The sequence below is a fragment of the Canis lupus genome, chromosome 4, assembly GCF_048164855.1.
Source record: "Canis lupus baileyi chromosome 4, mCanLup2.hap1, whole genome shotgun sequence".
Lineage (NCBI taxonomy): Eukaryota > Metazoa > Chordata > Mammalia > Carnivora > Canidae > Canis > Canis lupus.
The window spans coordinates 22,405,489-22,422,429 of NC_132841.1; the positions used below are offsets into that span (position 1 = coordinate 22,405,489).

A 16,941-nucleotide genomic window follows, 5' to 3' on the forward strand; every position below is an offset into this window, starting at 1 on the left:
GCTTTAACATTGTTAGAAATGGTCAAATAATAAGGAGCTTGAATATTTAGCACTATGTTATACTCATTTGTTGGACTATTATGGTAATATTTAAAACTCTGTTTAGGAAGAAATTTTAACATAGAAAATGCTGTGACGAGAAGACAGCATTGTACATACTACAAGATTGTAGCTGTGTGTTTCAGTGTGTGGAACATAGGACTGAAAGGAAATACTCCAAAATTTAAACCAAAAAGTTCTACAAACAAGTGATTTTAATCCCTTTGTCTTCTTACTCAGTCCGGGTCTCAGTCACCTGGTCCTGTCCCAGACATTATGAAGTGTTGACTCTAGGTAGGCACTATGGGTGAGGTGGAAAGGCAGGGTTGGAGCCCAAGCAAGAACAACCAATAAAGATGCAAGACATCGTGTAATCAGTGCTGATGAGGCACAGACAGTCTGTGCTTGTTAAAGAGTGCTCCACTGGCCAGGGAAGTTAGAATGCCCACATCTTCTAGAAATGTAGTAGAAGATCATAATCATTTCCTGCCTGCGCAGAAGTTAAGTCTAGATTTCTTATAGACTCATTTGAGATAACATAATTCTTGTTGTGCATTTGAGGCAGCGTAGAGTCCCGGGGGTCTAGGACTAGGAAAATTAAGATTTCAGTGAAATCCCTGCTCTGACACTGATGTGTTGTGTGGCCTTCAGCAAGTTACTGATGCTTGATCTTTAGTTGCCTCTGGATGGTTGGTGGTGCCTTCTGTATAGAATGTGAATTCATTAAATGTTATGATGGTCTATTTAGATGCCATGTATTTATAATTAGTGCAATAGATAGGATTCCATATTTGTCCTGTGCACTGCCTGACAGAAAGGAGTCTGATTGGTGTCCATGATACTGAAAGCCTTTTGAAGTCCAAAAGATGTTGAAATGTTGTCAGGTGTGTGTTGAATGAGAGACTAGAGCATAGATCCTGAAGGAAAGCATGGCTTGGTCATTTGTTTTGTGGGAAGGAAGAGAGGTGTTGGGCATCTGAAACCTTGGGAAGGTCACCAGCTCTGAAATACATGTCATTTGACCCAGCATTCTGTTTCTGGGAATTCATGCTGTAGGTACACGCTCAGGTGTGTGCTGCAGGGTTATTGATTCACTGCTGTTGGTAATAGGAATTACTAGAAATAACCGAAGCGTCCATCAGGAAGGGGCAGGTTAAATCAGTTATGATATATCCATATAATGGACTACTTGAGAGCTATAAAGATGAATGAGGGGGCACCTGTGTGGCTCAGTCAGTCAAATATCTGCCTTTGGCTCAGGTCATGATCCCAGAGTCAGGATCCAATCCCACATTGGGCTCCTTGCTCAGTGGGGAGTCTGCTTCTTCCTCTCACTTGTGCTTCCTGTGTCTCTCAAATAAATACACTCTTAAAAAATGAATGAGGAAGCCCTGAGCTTTAAGAGAATATGCCTAAGTAGAAAGTCAAGATCTAGTATAGTGTTAGCATATGCTACCTTTTATTTAAAAGGTGGGACAAGTAAGTTTATCTTCATTATTGCTTGTATAAGCATAAAGAAATTCTAGATAGGTATTCTAGAAGTGAGTAGTAGTAGTGTTTACCTGAGGGTAGGATGAAAATCTGGGGAATAGATGAGAGAGAAACTTACAACTCTGTGTGTTTGTTAATTAAAATTTTTTTTTCAAAGATTCTATTTATTTTAGACAGCATGAGCAGGGGGAGAAGCAGAGGAGGAGGGAGAGAAAATCTGAAGCAGACTCTGTGCTGAGTGTGGAGTGACATGGGGCTTGATCTCAACCCTGAAATCTTGATCAGAGCCAAACCAGGAATCAGGTGCCTAACTGACTGAACCACCCAGGCGCACCAATTTTTAAAAATTTTTGAGCCGTGTAAATATATTCCTTACTTGACAATTTAAATTTCAAGTTTGTTTTTTTGTTTGTTTTGTTTTGTTTTGTTTTGTTTTTAACAGTAAGAAACTACCTTTGCCATTAGAAGGCAGGTGAGATTGCAGAAGGCACATTGAGTAGTTCATACATTATGGTAGTAGCTCATATCCATGGGAATTTATTTGGATAACAGAACTCTTTATTTCTTTTAGGTTTATGGTCTAGGTTTAAAAAGAGATGTTTTAAGCTCATCAGGAAGATGCCTATTATTGGTCGCAAGGTAAGTGGAATCCGTAGATCTTCCTTCCCTACCACCATCCCCATGATCATGACCTCTTCTTTTTATTAAACCTAGTGCAAATTCCTAAGGGCAAGGGGTGATTTTTGTCCCTCACTTCCCAGGAACATCTGACAGTGTTTGAGGACACTTTTGGTTGTCACAACTGGAGGGGGGTGCTTTTGGCATTTAGTGGATTGAGGATGGGGTGCTACTAAACATCCTACAGGGCCCGGCTAAGAATGATCTGGCTCAAAATGTAGAAAGTGCCAAGATTAAGAAACTCAAACCTATCTCCAACATATTTGACCGAAGAAGAAAGGTGACAGTCTATTAAGGAAGAAGTTGAGATTAGAAAACCTGATTGAAGTGGCATGATTCTTCAGAGCAACATTTGTCTGCATTGACTCGAGATATGTGTCTGGGGATTGGGCACTTAATGTGGTTGGCAGACTTTCTCTGTGAAGGACCAGATAGGAAACATTCTAGGCTTTGCAGACCATCCCCTGTCTGTCAGAAGTCTTCAAGTCTGCCCCCTGGAGCGGGAAAGCAGCACAGGGCGATAGATAGGTAAAGGGATGAGCCTGGCTGTGTTCCATTGAAATTTCCTTTACAAAACAGGCAGTGGCCAGATTTTGGCTGTAGTTTTAGGATCCTGTCTTTAGAAACACAGCGAGCACTGTTCTCTTGCTCTTTGTACCTGTCTGCAGCATGCTGTGTTCCCTTCACTGTGTCCTCTGTCCCCTCACCCATGCTGAGGACAAGACAGTCACCTCTGTACCCTTCCCATCGGTCCTTTATCACAGATGAAGATAACCAGGGCAGGTCCCATGCAAGCTCTAAGGAAGGTGCAAGAGTCCTGATGTCCTCATCTCCCTCAGTGCCCTGCCTGCCCCTCAGTTGTCCTTCAAGCGTTCTTTCACTTTTGGCTTTCAATTCCCTTTCCCTTTTCCCCTTTCCTGCCCAGACCAGAAGAGATGTCAGTCATCTTTAGCCTTTGATCAAAATCCATTCAGACTCCTGGGCTAACTCTCCCATAACTATGGATTTCTTTTTAGGTTCATTTCCCGTAGGGAAGTAGAAGTAGTTATTGGGTTATAAAAGGGGAATGGGAATAGATAGGCTTTGATTTGACCCTCAATCATCTTAACCCTAAAATGGAATCTCCTTGAGTCATTCCAGAGTTAAGGGGTAGGGAGAGGGCAGGTGTAGATGGTGGACTGGATCTCAGAGGATACTAATATTTCCCCTTCTCATGCACTGTATTTTTCTGCTCTTTTTCTTCACACATTTCTCCTTCGGTTTCAGATTTTGAGACAAATAAATGCCAGGGTTCCAGAACTCATTCTTAAATTTATAAAATAACAGAATTAGAAGGCACTTAGGAGCTATATAACCACCTTTCATTTTTTAGGAGCAGATTTTGAGGCTCAGAGACGCATTCTTTGTGTTGAGTGAGTGCGTATGTCTCTGTGTCATCTGTTTCCTTACACACACTTACTCAGCACATGGTTAGTGGGCATGCACTTGGCGTCAGGTATGCTCACCGAGTGAGTCCCTGCTCTGTGGAGCTTACATTTCACAGGAAAAACAGAAAATAGATAAGTGAACAAATACGTAAGAATTTCATTTTGCAGAAGTTGCTGTGAAGAAATTAAAATGTGATAGAGGCTCTGAGGCAGGAATTAGGGGAAAGGTACCTGCTGTGCTTTCTAATACGGCTCATTATCATTTGGTGTCTTTTTTATTTTATTGCAGCATCACAGTCTTTGCATGGAAGCTCGGCTTCCATGGTTTGTTCCCATGGCGAGCTCACCATTTGTGCAGCATAGCCCTTCTTGTACAACCTTAAAAATACTTTCATGCCCATCACATGCCTCAGCCCGGCCCTGGGAGTGCGGCCTGTGCTGCCTGCCGCTGCCTGCCCATTGGACTGTCGCGGGCATGTTTCGCAGGCGCGGCTTGCCCTGCCGTTTCACTGAGGGCCACATCTGGGAGGGCCCTCTTGTGTTCTCATCCTCCACAGCTAGAGATGGGAAAGTCGAAACGTCTGGGGTCAGATTGGGCCTCAAACTTTTCACACGGGTCGCTGACACCGTCTCGCTGTAATGCACACAGATTGTGACCTGTAGCCAACTCTTCCGCACCTACCCCACCGCCCCCGGCACTGCCTGAGTAGGGATCGCAGCCCCTCCTCGGGTCTGTTGTGTTCTTAAACTCTGCTCTGTACCCCCAGCACTCTCTATTACCTGACTTTCGTTTTCTGTCTCTGCTGCTAAAAATATGCATCATGAGAATAGGAGTTGTTCTCACTCATACTGCCCAGGGAGACAGGTGACAAGTCCTGCCACCCTTGCCAGTACCACAGAGTACTGTCTAGTGTGTTTTGTTTGCTGTGTGTCCCTGGCCCACGGGGGTAGTTCAGCAACTAGGGAGGGAAGGCACTCGGCCCAGATGCTGCAACAGTGAGGATGAGGATGAAGTACAAATGCCCAAAGTTGATAAACTGTAGCAGAAATGACCATCGCTCCCCTTAGCACTTAAAGGTCAAGGAGTATAGGCAGGGGACACCCTGAGGAGGTAGCATGCGGTGTCACCGGCACCCCCGGGATGTCTCATGCTCGCAGGTGGAGAGTTGTGCAGGGCGTCCACATTCTGGGAGTGCTCTGTGCATGTCTGGTGATGGAGCTTATCACCTGTATCCCTCCTACTGCTGCTTGGCCTGTTTTCTGGCTATGACTCCTGGCTCCACCTGTGTTTCTTTAGCACACCATCTGTGGCTGCTGCCAGGACAGGAACAAGGTCCAAATACTGTGCTCAGGTGCTGACACTTGGTACCTGCAGACCCAGTATAGCAGGGGCGATGTCAGCATGGCAGGGGAAAGGGACAGGGGAAATTGAACACATCTTCGACTTTCAGAGAGAGTGTTGACTTTTCAGACTTCTAAGAGATTGCTGCCCGTGCCAAAAAATAGCTGAGTGGCCAAAACGTCACCCCATCTCTTTAAGGAAAAACTACCATCCGCTCTCTGTAGCACGGGTATGGTGCCCAGCCTTGAGCACTTGACTTGGAGTCGTACCTAGTTCTTCTGCTCCCTGGTCTGTGTTCTTCCATCTCCTGTTAACTTTTTAATGTTCTTACCTTTGCAGATCCAAGATAAGGTGAACAAGACCAAGGATGATATTAGCAAGAACATGTCATTCCTGAAAGTGGACAAAGAGTATGTGAAAGCTCTGCCCTCTCAAGGTCTGAGTGCATCTGCAGTTCTGGAGAAGCTCAAGGAATACAGCTCTATGGGTATGATTCTAGGCAAACACAGGCTGCTGCTCTCTTGACGTGGCTGGTTTGGTCATCGTTGAATGTTGTTAGAATTGTGAGAATGTTGTAAGAATTGTAAGAATTGTTGTAAGAATGCTTCATCCATGGAACTTCTATATTCATCCTCTTTCAGAGACTGAATTTCTTAATATAAAAATCATATTTAAGTCAGAATTTTAATAGTGTTTTTTTGTGTCGTAAACACACACATGTACACACACATACATATGCACGAACATTTAAGGGAAGGTAAATATACCAGCCAGCTTAATGTTTAAGAGTGTAGCCCTGGCTGGCTCAGTCGGAGGAACATGTGACTCTTGATCTCAGGGTTGTAAATTCAGGTCCTACATTGGGTATGGAGATTACTTAAAAATAAAAAAATAAATCTTTTATTGTTTTTATTTTTATTTTTTTATTTTTATTTTTATTTTTTTAAGATTCCACCCATTTATTCATGAGAGACACTGAGAGAGAGAGGGACAGAGACACAGGCAGAGGGAGAAGCAGGCTCCATGCAGGGAGCCTGACGTGGGACTCGGTCTCGGGACTCCAGGATCACGCCCTGGGCCGAAGGCAGTGCTAAACCACTGAGCCACCCGGGCTGCCCCAAAAAATAAATCTTTAAAAAAGAATATAGCCCATGGAATCAGACTGGATTCACATCCTGGTTGCACCACTTAAAGTGTGACCTTGGGGTGAATTACTTACGCTATGTCTCGGTTTCTGTCTTTCTACGATGGGGGGGATAATGATATAACTTAATTGAAAAGATTACAGAGATTAAATTAGGTCGTACATATAAATGTATAATACCTGACATATAGTAAGTGCTCAGATAAGTGCTGACTATTTAGAAAAACACAGGTTTGTTACAGATTAAAATCATATTACAAATACTTTTAGGAAATAGGCTTTTTGGTTTGTCATAATTTTAGATTTATAGAGAATTTGTAGAGAATTTATGGCTTCTCCTGATGTTAACATCTAAAGTGATGATGATGCATTTGTTGAAACAGTAGTTGACTAAACTACAAATTCTATTCCTATTTCACCAGTTTTTCCACTACTGTCCTTTTTTCTGTACCAGGCTTCAATCCAGGATACCACATTGCATTTCAACAAATACACTTAAAAATTTCTAATTGATGAGTGTTGAGATTTTGACATTGGATGGTATAAAATTAGCTGCAGTCCAGGATTTTGGGGGATATAAAGCAGGGATCAGCCCTCTGAGACTTGGATGTTAAAGATTTCCATGATTGTGAGGGCATGTTGCCGCCACCATATTTCCTTTTTCAAGTCATTGTCAATAGCACCAGTTAAAGAACAGGAAATGAAACCATGTATTCTATTTTTTGAGAGGCTGGGGGCCTCTTGTCCGAAGAAATGCCTGTTACAGTTCAGTGTCCTCTAAGGAAAGAAAGTCCTACTGGAAAAAAAAAAAAAAAAAAAGAAAGTCCTACTGGCTGCAAGCCAGACCTTGGCAGATTGCTGGAGGATGAGGGGCCTGTCTGGATGTTCACTACTCAGTCCTCTGCTCTCTTGTTGGAGCTGAAGATCTTGCCTTTGTAGAGCCCGTGGCTACAGTTTCCTATTAATATATCTGTAATAGCTTTGTCACACTGCCCACTCTCAGGAGGGCACAGCCATGTTGTGGCAAAAGGACCTGAGATACCTGATCAGCAGATGTGTTGATAGAACGTAGACTGTCTTTGGAGAAGCACCTCAGATAGGAAATTGTGGTTGGGTTTCTAGGGTCCTGTGTGGGGGCAGGTCCGCTGAAACCAGGGTGCTGATGGTACTTACATCATTGTGGTTTGGTCAGGGATTCAGTTCCCTGGCTCCAACTCTGATGATAGTGTACTGAAATTTCACACTTGGCCTTGCTGTTCTCTGCCAACTCTGCTCATAACAGTTCACACACTTCCTTTGACTAGATAGGAAAGGGAGAAGAAGGAAGCTGTTGCAAAAAAAAAAAAAAAAAAAATTCAAGTTAGCTCTACAGAGACCAGAAAATGAGTATAGGTAAAGGAACAATTTTCTACTGGTAGAAGGCAGTTGGGGATGATGACATCCCCAGTTGGGGATGATGACAACATCATTATTGAATTTTATTATACCTGGATGCTGTTAATATATTTTTACACTGTTGTTGATAGTAATAGAATATCTTTCATCTTTATTTTGCTATGGTAGGTCTTTATTGGAATTCTTTTTTTAATTTAATATAAAAAGACCTTTGGGTTTCCACTTGATTTTTTTTCTTTTGTACCCAGAAGTGTTTCCTCGTACTTTGAGAAGTTCCTTCCTCCTGACTCAGTGGTCTTAACTTTCTTTACAGACATCTTCTGGCAGGAGGGCAAAGCGTCTGGAGCAGTGTACAGCGGGGCGGAGGAGCTCACCGAACTCCTCGTGAAGGTGAATGCCAGCACTCCAAGGGAGTGTATGTGGTCTCTGACATTTATGCTGCCTCATTTTTTTCTCCTCACTTTTGTAATTAAAAAAATTACTTAAGGAAAGTTTACTGTGAAAAAGAAGTTTAGAAAGTTTTTCTTTACCTACATGTAGATAAATAGGTAGAGACATCTGTGGTCCGTAAAAAAAGTACAATATTACTTATGTTTCAGACTTTATAGGTGCTCTGGGTATAAGGCAGATTACTAGGGAAGGTAGTCAGTCCCCCATCATTTGAGGCTTTTTTTTTTTTTTTTCATTTGAGGTTATTAATGCCAAGACATACTTTGTTTGATGAGAAGAGATGAGGAACAGATCCTTGGTCATCATTTCCTGTACTACCCAAGTCTCAGGTCAAATGATCTGAGAATGAGCAGTTGGCTCACTTACAATTGAAATAATTCTTGTGTTTTTATTATTATTATTTTTTGTTGTTGTTGACTTTAGAGTTACCTATAGCTTCTTCCTTTGCTAATCAAATTTATTTCTTAAACCCCACTTTGTCATATAAAATTGGCACTAGACTTACAGTCTCCAAGGTCTCTGTGTAACTATAAAACTGCTCATACCTTATTAATGTTACAGGTTTGGCTCAGCTATATCTTCATATAATGCTCTGATCATACTTTGCTGCTTAAAAATCTTTCAGTGGCTTCCCACTGTCTACAGGATAAAACCCACACTGCTTACCTAGCACAAGATGCAAGCTCCATCATGAGCCAGCTCCCACCTGTGTTTTTCAACCACCTCTGTTACTTTCCCATGTAAACACTTCCACCTTTTCTCTTCACTGAGTGTACCTCTCTCTTGCCATGTTTCTCCCCCTCCTTCATTCCAGATCTTCTAAATAACAAATTCTTATTGCTCTATCAACGTTTAGCTGTGGAGACATCTCAGAGCACTTGGGTGTTTGTTCAGTTGTGTACTTCTGATATCGCACTTAGAACAATAGCTGCTTTGTGCCAGATGCTCCCCTAAGGGCTTTGCATGCCTTCTGTTATTTACTTAGGGCTAGAACCCTATCAGGTAAGTACCCTGATTATCCTTTGAGCACACGAGGACACTGAACCTCAGAGAGGTTATTTGACCTGAAATTACACAGTGAGAAGTAATAGTCAAAGCTAAGATTGCAAACTGGGTCCGTTTGGTGTTTTTGTATGTGCTTGTAACCACATTTATACTTCCTCTCTTACCACACTGTAAAATAACTTAATTGTGTGTCCTTCTCCACTGTAATTTGATCTTCTTTACAGTGGGAACCATATCTTACCATTTTTCCGGTTTCTAGTGTTGTGCCTGATACCTAGAAACTTTTGTCTCATGTATGATTACTTGTCCCTACTATGTATTCATCCTACTTCGTATCTGCTTGCATTTCATTGCAGGCTTATGGAGATTTTGCCTGGAGCAATCCATTGCACCCAGATATCTTCCCAGGACTGCGCAAGATTGAGGCAGAGATCGTGAGGATAGCTTGTTCCCTGTTTAATGGGGGGCCGGACTCCTGTGGGTGTGTAAGTATATGCAGGTGGCCTCCAATAACCTCATGTCTTTATCTTAAAATAGAAGAGTTTGTTGAAAACAATTTGTTATACAAGTAATATGTGATTATTGCTAGGAAGGTTTAGATTAAGAGAATATAAAAATGTTAACTGTTGTCATTTTTAAGTTATTTTATTTTTTAAGATTTTCTTTATTTATTTGAGAGAAGGAGCATGAGCCGGGAGGGAGAGGGAGGAGCAGAGGGAGAGGGAGAAGTAGACTCCCCACTGAGCAGGGAGTCTGATGCGGGGCTCCATCCCAGGATTCTGAGATCATGACCTGAGCTGAAGGCAGTCGCTTAACCAACTGAGCCACACAAGTGCCGCCTTTTGTCATTTTTAGAGCATCAGTATTTTACCATATATTTTTTAAGATCTTTTTTCTTGTCAGTTTTGTATTTTGAAAAACTTTCAACATGAAGTTGCTAGAATACAGAACACCCTGGATTCAGTAACTGTAAATATTTTGTACATCTACTGTGTCTGCTCCTTTCTTTCTCCCCCTCCCTCTTTGATGCATCCAGTAGACTTAGAGTATGTAGGTATTCTCCTATGCCATAGACTCTGAGCTTTTAAGAGACCATCAGTTAAGCAATCCCAGAACAGTTTGGTTTCATCTAGTGAAGTTGAAGTTATATGTATCTCATGACCCTGAAATTTCACTACTCAGGGTATACCCTAGAAAAACTGGTGTGTGTGTGTGTATTAGGATAGATGGATATTCATAGCAGCATTGCCCATGATGTTGAAAACTGGAAGTAATTCAAATGTCAGTCAACAGTGAGGTGGAAAATTCCAGAATATTCCATGTGCTTCAATCAATTGTAGCTGCTACTCTGTTGCTCAAATTAGCACATTTTAACCAGTGGGAGCCTCTTAATTTTGGTGCCTGGGTCCTTTTGTATGATTCAAGTAGACTTTGAAAGCTAGCTTGCTTTCTTTCTTTCTTTCTTTCTTTCTTTTTTTTTTTTTTGCCAAGATATTTTTATTTTATGAAATATTCCAGGTTTACCTTATGCATTTTCAGATTCCAATTCAGCCATTTGTCCAAAGAGCCCTGTTTCCTTTAGAACTATGTAAAATACTTACATGGATCCTAAGTCAAATTTAAAGAACAAGACTTATAAAAAATCAACCAGAGAGACAAGCAACACAAAAGAGGTTGAGAGACTTGAGGGCTAGAGTGGAAAGGGCTAACACCTATCTGGTTGATGTTTAATTAGCTATTAAGACAGCTGGTGTGGGGATCCCTGGGTGGCTCAGCGGTTTAGCGCCTGCCTTTGGCCCAGGGTGTGATCCTGGAGACCCGGGATCGAGTCCCGCGTCGGGCTCCCTGCATGGAGCCTGCTTCTCCCTCCGCCTGTGTCTCTGCCTCTCTCTCTCTGTCTCTCTGTCTCTCATGAATAAATAAATAAAATCTTTTAAAAAAAGAAAAAAAGCTGGTATTCTCAGTAGCAGTGGCGTCCAGAGCATTTGTGGGTAGAGGAAAGATGGGCTGTGAGGTGATCGTTATTGGAGCTGGGAGATAAGTACAGGGGTTTCATGGATTCCCTCTTTAGCTTTGTCACCTCTGCACTTCAGTTGCTCCATTGGTTTTTTTTTTTTTAATTTTTATTTATTTATAATAGTCACACAGAGAGAGAGAGAGGCAGAGACACAGGCAGAGGGAGGAGCAGGCCCCATGCACCGGGAGCCCGACGTGGGATTCGATCCCGGGTCTCCAGGATCGCGCCCTGGGCCAAAGACAGGCGCCAAACCGCTGCGCCACCCAGGGATCCCTCCATTGGGTTTTTAAATTTTATTTACTGTATTCTTCATTTTTGAGAATTTTGTTTTAATCTGCATAGTGGTTCTTTTTTTTTTTAGACTAGGCTTTTGCTCAAGTTATTATTTTATTATTATTAATAATAATGATATTATTATTAAAGTAAGGTTTATGCCTAACATGGGCTTATGGACTGAGCCAGCCAGGTGTCACTGCATGGTGGTTCATTGTTCCTTTCTTTGGCTTATGTTTTGCTTATTTAAATATATTGCATGTAATTATTTTATATTCTGTGTCTGATAATTCCATTACTCATGAGCCTTGTGTGTCTGTATCTGCTGGTTTCTCTCCTGTTGTCTCGTGTCCTTATATTTGACTTTTTTTTTTTTTTTTTACTGTGAGCCACTTATCTTCCTGGGACTTATCTTTGAGGCCAAGATGGAAGTTAAGTTCTTGCAGAGAAGATGTTAATGACTTCTGCCAGTTGCCAAAGACTTGCTGGGAGGTGCTGTCACGCTGGAACCTATTTGAGTCTGATGCTCAGCTTGCTGTTTCTCGTACTACAGAGGTAGTAGGAGTTCAGCGCAGACCTGTGTGAAAGCTGTCTTGTGATCTATTCTTGAGAGATTCTTATTTTTCTTTATCTGAACATCTGGATTGAGAAAGCAGTTTTTCTTGCTGTCTCCTTCTACACCAGTAGTTTATTTCTTGTTCCCCTGAGAATAGGGTGTAGATCCCAAGTTCTCCAGCTGTCTCCTATTAGACTCCTTACCTTAGGAAGACCCTAAATTAACCTCCTATTCATTTGTCACAATGGGAGTTGGTATTCCCTAGAGGTTGGCAGCAACCCTCAAAGTTGAAACCAGCTTTGGCTCTCAGTTATATGGTAAGATTCTTGATTTAGCTTTGTTTAGGTTCAGTATATTCCTTTAGTTCACTCAGTGGTAGATGTAAAAAAAAAAAGAATGTTTTATGAGGCTTTTTAGTTGTTTCCCATGGGAGGCAGGCTGCCCAAGCTGTATAATCTATATTGCTGGAAATAGGAGTTCTGTGATTTTTTTTTTCCATGTGACCTTTGTCCACTTTATTCTTCTTTCCTTCTGGATCTTCTCTTCCTCACTTTTTTCCTAGGCTACTCAGCTATTCTTAGAGAATATGATTTCACAGATTTGCAACCATGCCTGTCCTTCTTTGAACACCGTTTGGTTTTCTATGTCTAGCTAGATGGACACAGCTCTCCAGGTATGGAGTGGCAGTCCCCTTTCAGTTTTTTTAATCTGGGTTCGCTAAACTTTTTTAAAAAAAGATTTTATTTATTTATTCATGAGAGACACAGAGAAAGAGGCAGAGACACAGGTAGAGGGAGAAGCAGGCAGCCTGCCTGATGTGGGACTCGATCCCAGGACCCCGGGATCATGACCTGAGCTGAAGGCAGACACTCAACCACTGAGCCCCAGTTGCCCTTGGATTTGCTAAACTTGCCTGAAACCTTTCCTCTAAGTCCTGATCTTTATTCTTGGCAGTGTTTATTCTGTTCCTTGTGTCCTTACTAATCCTGTGTTAGGGTCATTGGCTACTCTGTTTAAGGTCTGCGGTGTCATTCTTTTGTTTTGGTGTCCAGTCTCTCAGCCCTTGTTTTCTTGAATTCGTGGTCTTATCATGTTGTCCTGTAATGACAAACAGCAGTCAGGAGTTCCCTTCCCCTCCTCAGACTCTTGTCTTTTGAGTTAGGCTTTTATTTTGCATGCTCCTTTTTTCTTTTCTTTCTCTGTGTTTGCGCAGTTACCATGCCATTTTCTTTCATTATGGCTCATGCCATCAGAAAATCCTGTTTTGTTCTGACACGTGCTGGCTGATTTCTCATCAGGGCATTTGGTTGAGGGCCACTTGGTTCCACCTACACTGGAACGTGTGGGTCTCTTCTGGGATTTTGTTAAAGGTTGTCTCTGAGGGTTCACTCCGCCTTATTGGAAGATAGTAATACCCTTTGGGCTTTAGGTCTTTAACCCATCCTGTATCCCTGAAGCCTTCACTTTGAAGGGGTCCATCCCAATGTTCTCTCTCCCCATTTTGCTTGTTTCTCCCTAGCCGCCTCACCTCCCATTCACTGATTGGAAGATAAAGAACCTCCTCCACTAGCTTCTCTGAAGATTTGGGGGGTATTAATGAGAATCCTCAGGGTTTTGCTGGCTCGCCAGACAATTTTCAGGGCTTAAAGGAGGGATTAGAACCTGTGTTTTGCTCTCCACTGCTTTAGAAACTTGTCTCTTTTTTATTGCCAGTATTTGAGGTTTGCTGCATCAGATTTTCTCTGTTCATTTGTTTGGTGGCTGTTACTGCAGGTTTCTGCAATTGTGTTTCTTCTTTTTTTTAAGTATGGGGGGAGAGAAGGTAGCTGCAAGGTAGGTTCAGTCTCCCATCTTAATGCCAAAGTCCAACCTAGGGGTGTTTTTGCATTGCTACAGTTAAACAGTGCCTCTCCCGGTACAATTTCTCTTAGTGGTTGTGTCAGGGGTCGGGAGAAGGATGGAGTGTGAGATCCCTAGTCTTTAGTAATACTTTGACTTTCACAAGAGATTTAATTACCTCTGGATAATTTTTGTTTCTGTTTCTCTCACTCTTCTCAGTCTTTCTCTCTTCCATCTCTCTGTCTCTGTCTTGATGTGCTGCTTCTGGTGAAAAATGTTCAGAGTTCAGAGGTGGGAAATAGGACAGAGCCACATGGCTGGGTGGGCTGGAGCATATTCCTAGCTAAGGTCTTGTACTCTTCTTGTTCTTTGTTCTAAACTCTCTTTCCTGCTACTAACTTCAGTTGCCTCAGTTAAAATGGATGAGAGGTGATTTCATATACTGAAAGAACTTCTGTTGTCACGGGGAACAGTCTTGGCTGTACAAAGGGTCCAAACAACATCTGAAAGAAAATTCTCCAAACAGCTGTGTTCTACTCTTGTTCTCTGACATATTATAGCAAGAGTTTTTTCTAAATGTCAGAAGAAGCTGACTAAAGTACCAAGTACTTACTGAAGCTCTCACCTTCTGATTTATTTCACAATTAAATTTCCATTTTTCTCTGGGCTCAGAAGGTGGAGGGCCATGGGGGAGGTTAGCAGCACGTCTAAACACAGAATTTGGGGATCGGAAATAAAAATAAAAATTGAGGTATTCCTGCTTTTACAGTCAAAAGTACACTGCTGTTTGCCTAACAAATAATGATGTTGATTTGATTAGTTATTGGACTAGAAATAGGGCGTGTGTGCTGAGTGACTAGGGGTTTGGAAATCCTTTTGCTTAGGTCATTACTGGACCTAGAGGCTGACGCACTGGAGACTTGGACGTTGCTGGTCCTCTTCTGACTTGCTTCACACTTGTTTGGCTCCTCATGTGACAGTCTGAGGTTTTATGCTAGACCACAGGGCAAGCTGCTGATTCTCAGAGCTGACCTCCACTATAAGCATTTTCATCTTCTCCAGCATAAAAGTGCAGAGACTACAAACAGGCGTCCTGTGCCCAAGTTCAGAGTATTAACTTGTGGGTGATGGTCATGTGTTTCCTGAAGACTTCCTGAATCACAGTATGACTAACTTCTCTCAGTAATCTTCCATGTAACTCCTGACCTCTGGGATTTTGTAGCCAATGGTGTTTGTCCTCTATGTGGGTATCATAGGAAATTCCAGAAATCCCCCTCTCTCATTCCATCTCATGTTAAGCTCCACTAAATACACAAATGTAGAGAGTTTTGCTTTTTATCAACAGATGCTAAGGGATGGCATTGGGTGAATTATTTTAGTCTTCTTAGGGGCTCAGTTTTCTCACCTGTACAATGAGAATGTTATCTAAACTTACATGAATCTTCGGAGATGAGAAATCTCAGAAAATGGCTACCTAGCTCAGTGCTGTGGCTTTTTTGGTTTGTTCTGAAATGATGTCTTCTTTCTTTTCTTTTTTTTTTTTTTTTTTTAAGATTTATTTTTTCACTTGAGAGAGACAATCTCAAGGAGACTCATGCTAAGCTCAGTGCCCAATGCAGGCTCAATCTCACAACCCTGAGATCATGACCTGAGCTGAGGTCAAGTTGGTTGCTTAACCGACTGAGCCACCCAGGTGCCCCTAAAAGGATTCATTCTTAGATGTCATCAAAAGGTAGCCCAATGGGTATGATGTGCCTGTGTTGGTCATGGTTTACGGAGAGTCAAATCAGGCTTTGAGAAATGTTAGCTGAGGTTCTGTTAGGTGTCAGCCTTTAGGCTAATGCTTGGAATATTGTCATGAACGGATTGGTCCCCACCTTCATGGGTTTGTAGTCCAGTGAAGGAAGTCAGGCATGTGAAATGACCTTTGGGTATTTAGGTTTCAACCCTGATAAAGAAATTCACCTATAACAGGGGCTAGGCCTAGCTTTAGGAAGACATTTTACTCCATTTAAAAATGCTAGGATTTTTGTTTTGATTTCAGTTAAGTAAGGTAACAGACTTCTAAGTAGAGGCTTCTGCTTTTCTCATTCAAACTTGTCAAAACCACAGTTCACTTTGGAATGTTCTCTTCTTGGTCTTCTGAGCTATCGTGTAGTTTACTAGAATTGTGACTTTGCAATTTCATTCTGCAGTGAGCATTGGAAATTTAAATCAAAGTCTGTAATCCTGATGCTGTTGGGTGGTGTAAAATGTTCTATCCTACCTGCAACCGGACGAGTAGCAGAAGTGTAAACCGACCATGCACTGCTGACATCTGGGGAGATGGTGCATTTTTCCATATGGTGTTATGATTCTGCTCAGTCTTATTTTGTAGTTTTTACTCTTCCGAACCAAGATTGGGCTTAGCCGATAAAGCCACATTTCCTTCCGGAAGACACAGCAGTGTCTGCTCTTCAGAGGGCATCCTAGACCTTATCTGCTGCTGCATCAGACATCACCAAGATGAAGGTGGGACATGCATGCTGATAGCTGCTCCTCACTCCACTCCATGAATGGCGTCTCTTCTTTCTTACAGGTGACCTCTGGGGGGACAGAAAGCATACTGATGGCCTGCAAAGCTTACCGGGACCTGGCTTTTGAGAATGGGATCAAAACTCCAGAAATGTACGTATGTGTGGCTTTCGGGTTTATGTGTTTGGAGGACTGCGGTTGGAAACAACCTGACCATCTGTTTTCTACTATGTCTTTCTTCCCTCTTCCTCTGGCTCATTCATCCTGTCCTGTGCGCTCAACCCTTATCCCTTCACATTCCACAGAATCCTCAGTGGATCAGCCAGTTAATTTTAAAGGTCATGCCCTTTCCCAACCCCCAAGTTTATATGTGGTATGTACTGAAAGCAAGAATGAGATCCTTTTTCTAAAAGTGACAGAGTAACAGGACTACATCTTTGAATTCTGTGGAGTTTATTATAAATAATCTAGAGCCTGCAGAAAACTCTCTCATTGCTTTAAGTTCAGTGAAAGTTACTTAAATAAAATAGGCTGCCTCAGAGTGCTCCCTAATAAGAAAATTTGAACCTGAGGGCTATTTTCTGGGAGGAAAATTTTTTTAAAATCCTTTTGAGATTTATCTGTCATGCCACCCTGTGGATATAACTTTGATATTTGGCTGCATTTTTTTCTCTGGGCCCTTTCTTTGCCCAGAGTATTTATACTAGATCCTCTGGGTTACTGTTTGCCCACAGGTATCAGTAACTGAGGGTTGCATGTCATCTCATGCTG

At 42.0% G+C, this 16,941-nt stretch overlaps 1 protein-coding gene across 4 annotated transcripts in view; it reads left to right on the forward strand.

The window, feature by feature from the left end:
- The window catches only part of SGPL1 (sphingosine-1-phosphate lyase 1), a 56,357-nt gene that overhangs the window by 28,977 nt on the left and 10,439 nt on the right, over window positions 1-16,941 (forward strand). For all 4 annotated transcript variants that reach the window (XM_072823473.1, XM_072823476.1, XM_072823475.1 and 1 more), the window contains 5 exons: window positions 2,102-2,169; window positions 5,317-5,464; window positions 7,830-7,906; window positions 9,328-9,456; window positions 16,235-16,323. In XM_072823473.1, coding sequence (XP_072679574.1) covers window positions 2,102-2,169; window positions 5,317-5,464; window positions 7,830-7,906; window positions 9,328-9,456; window positions 16,235-16,323 — 511 coding nt within the window. The remainder of the gene's footprint in view (window positions 1-2,101; window positions 2,170-5,316; window positions 5,465-7,829; window positions 7,907-9,327; window positions 9,457-16,234; window positions 16,324-16,941) is intronic.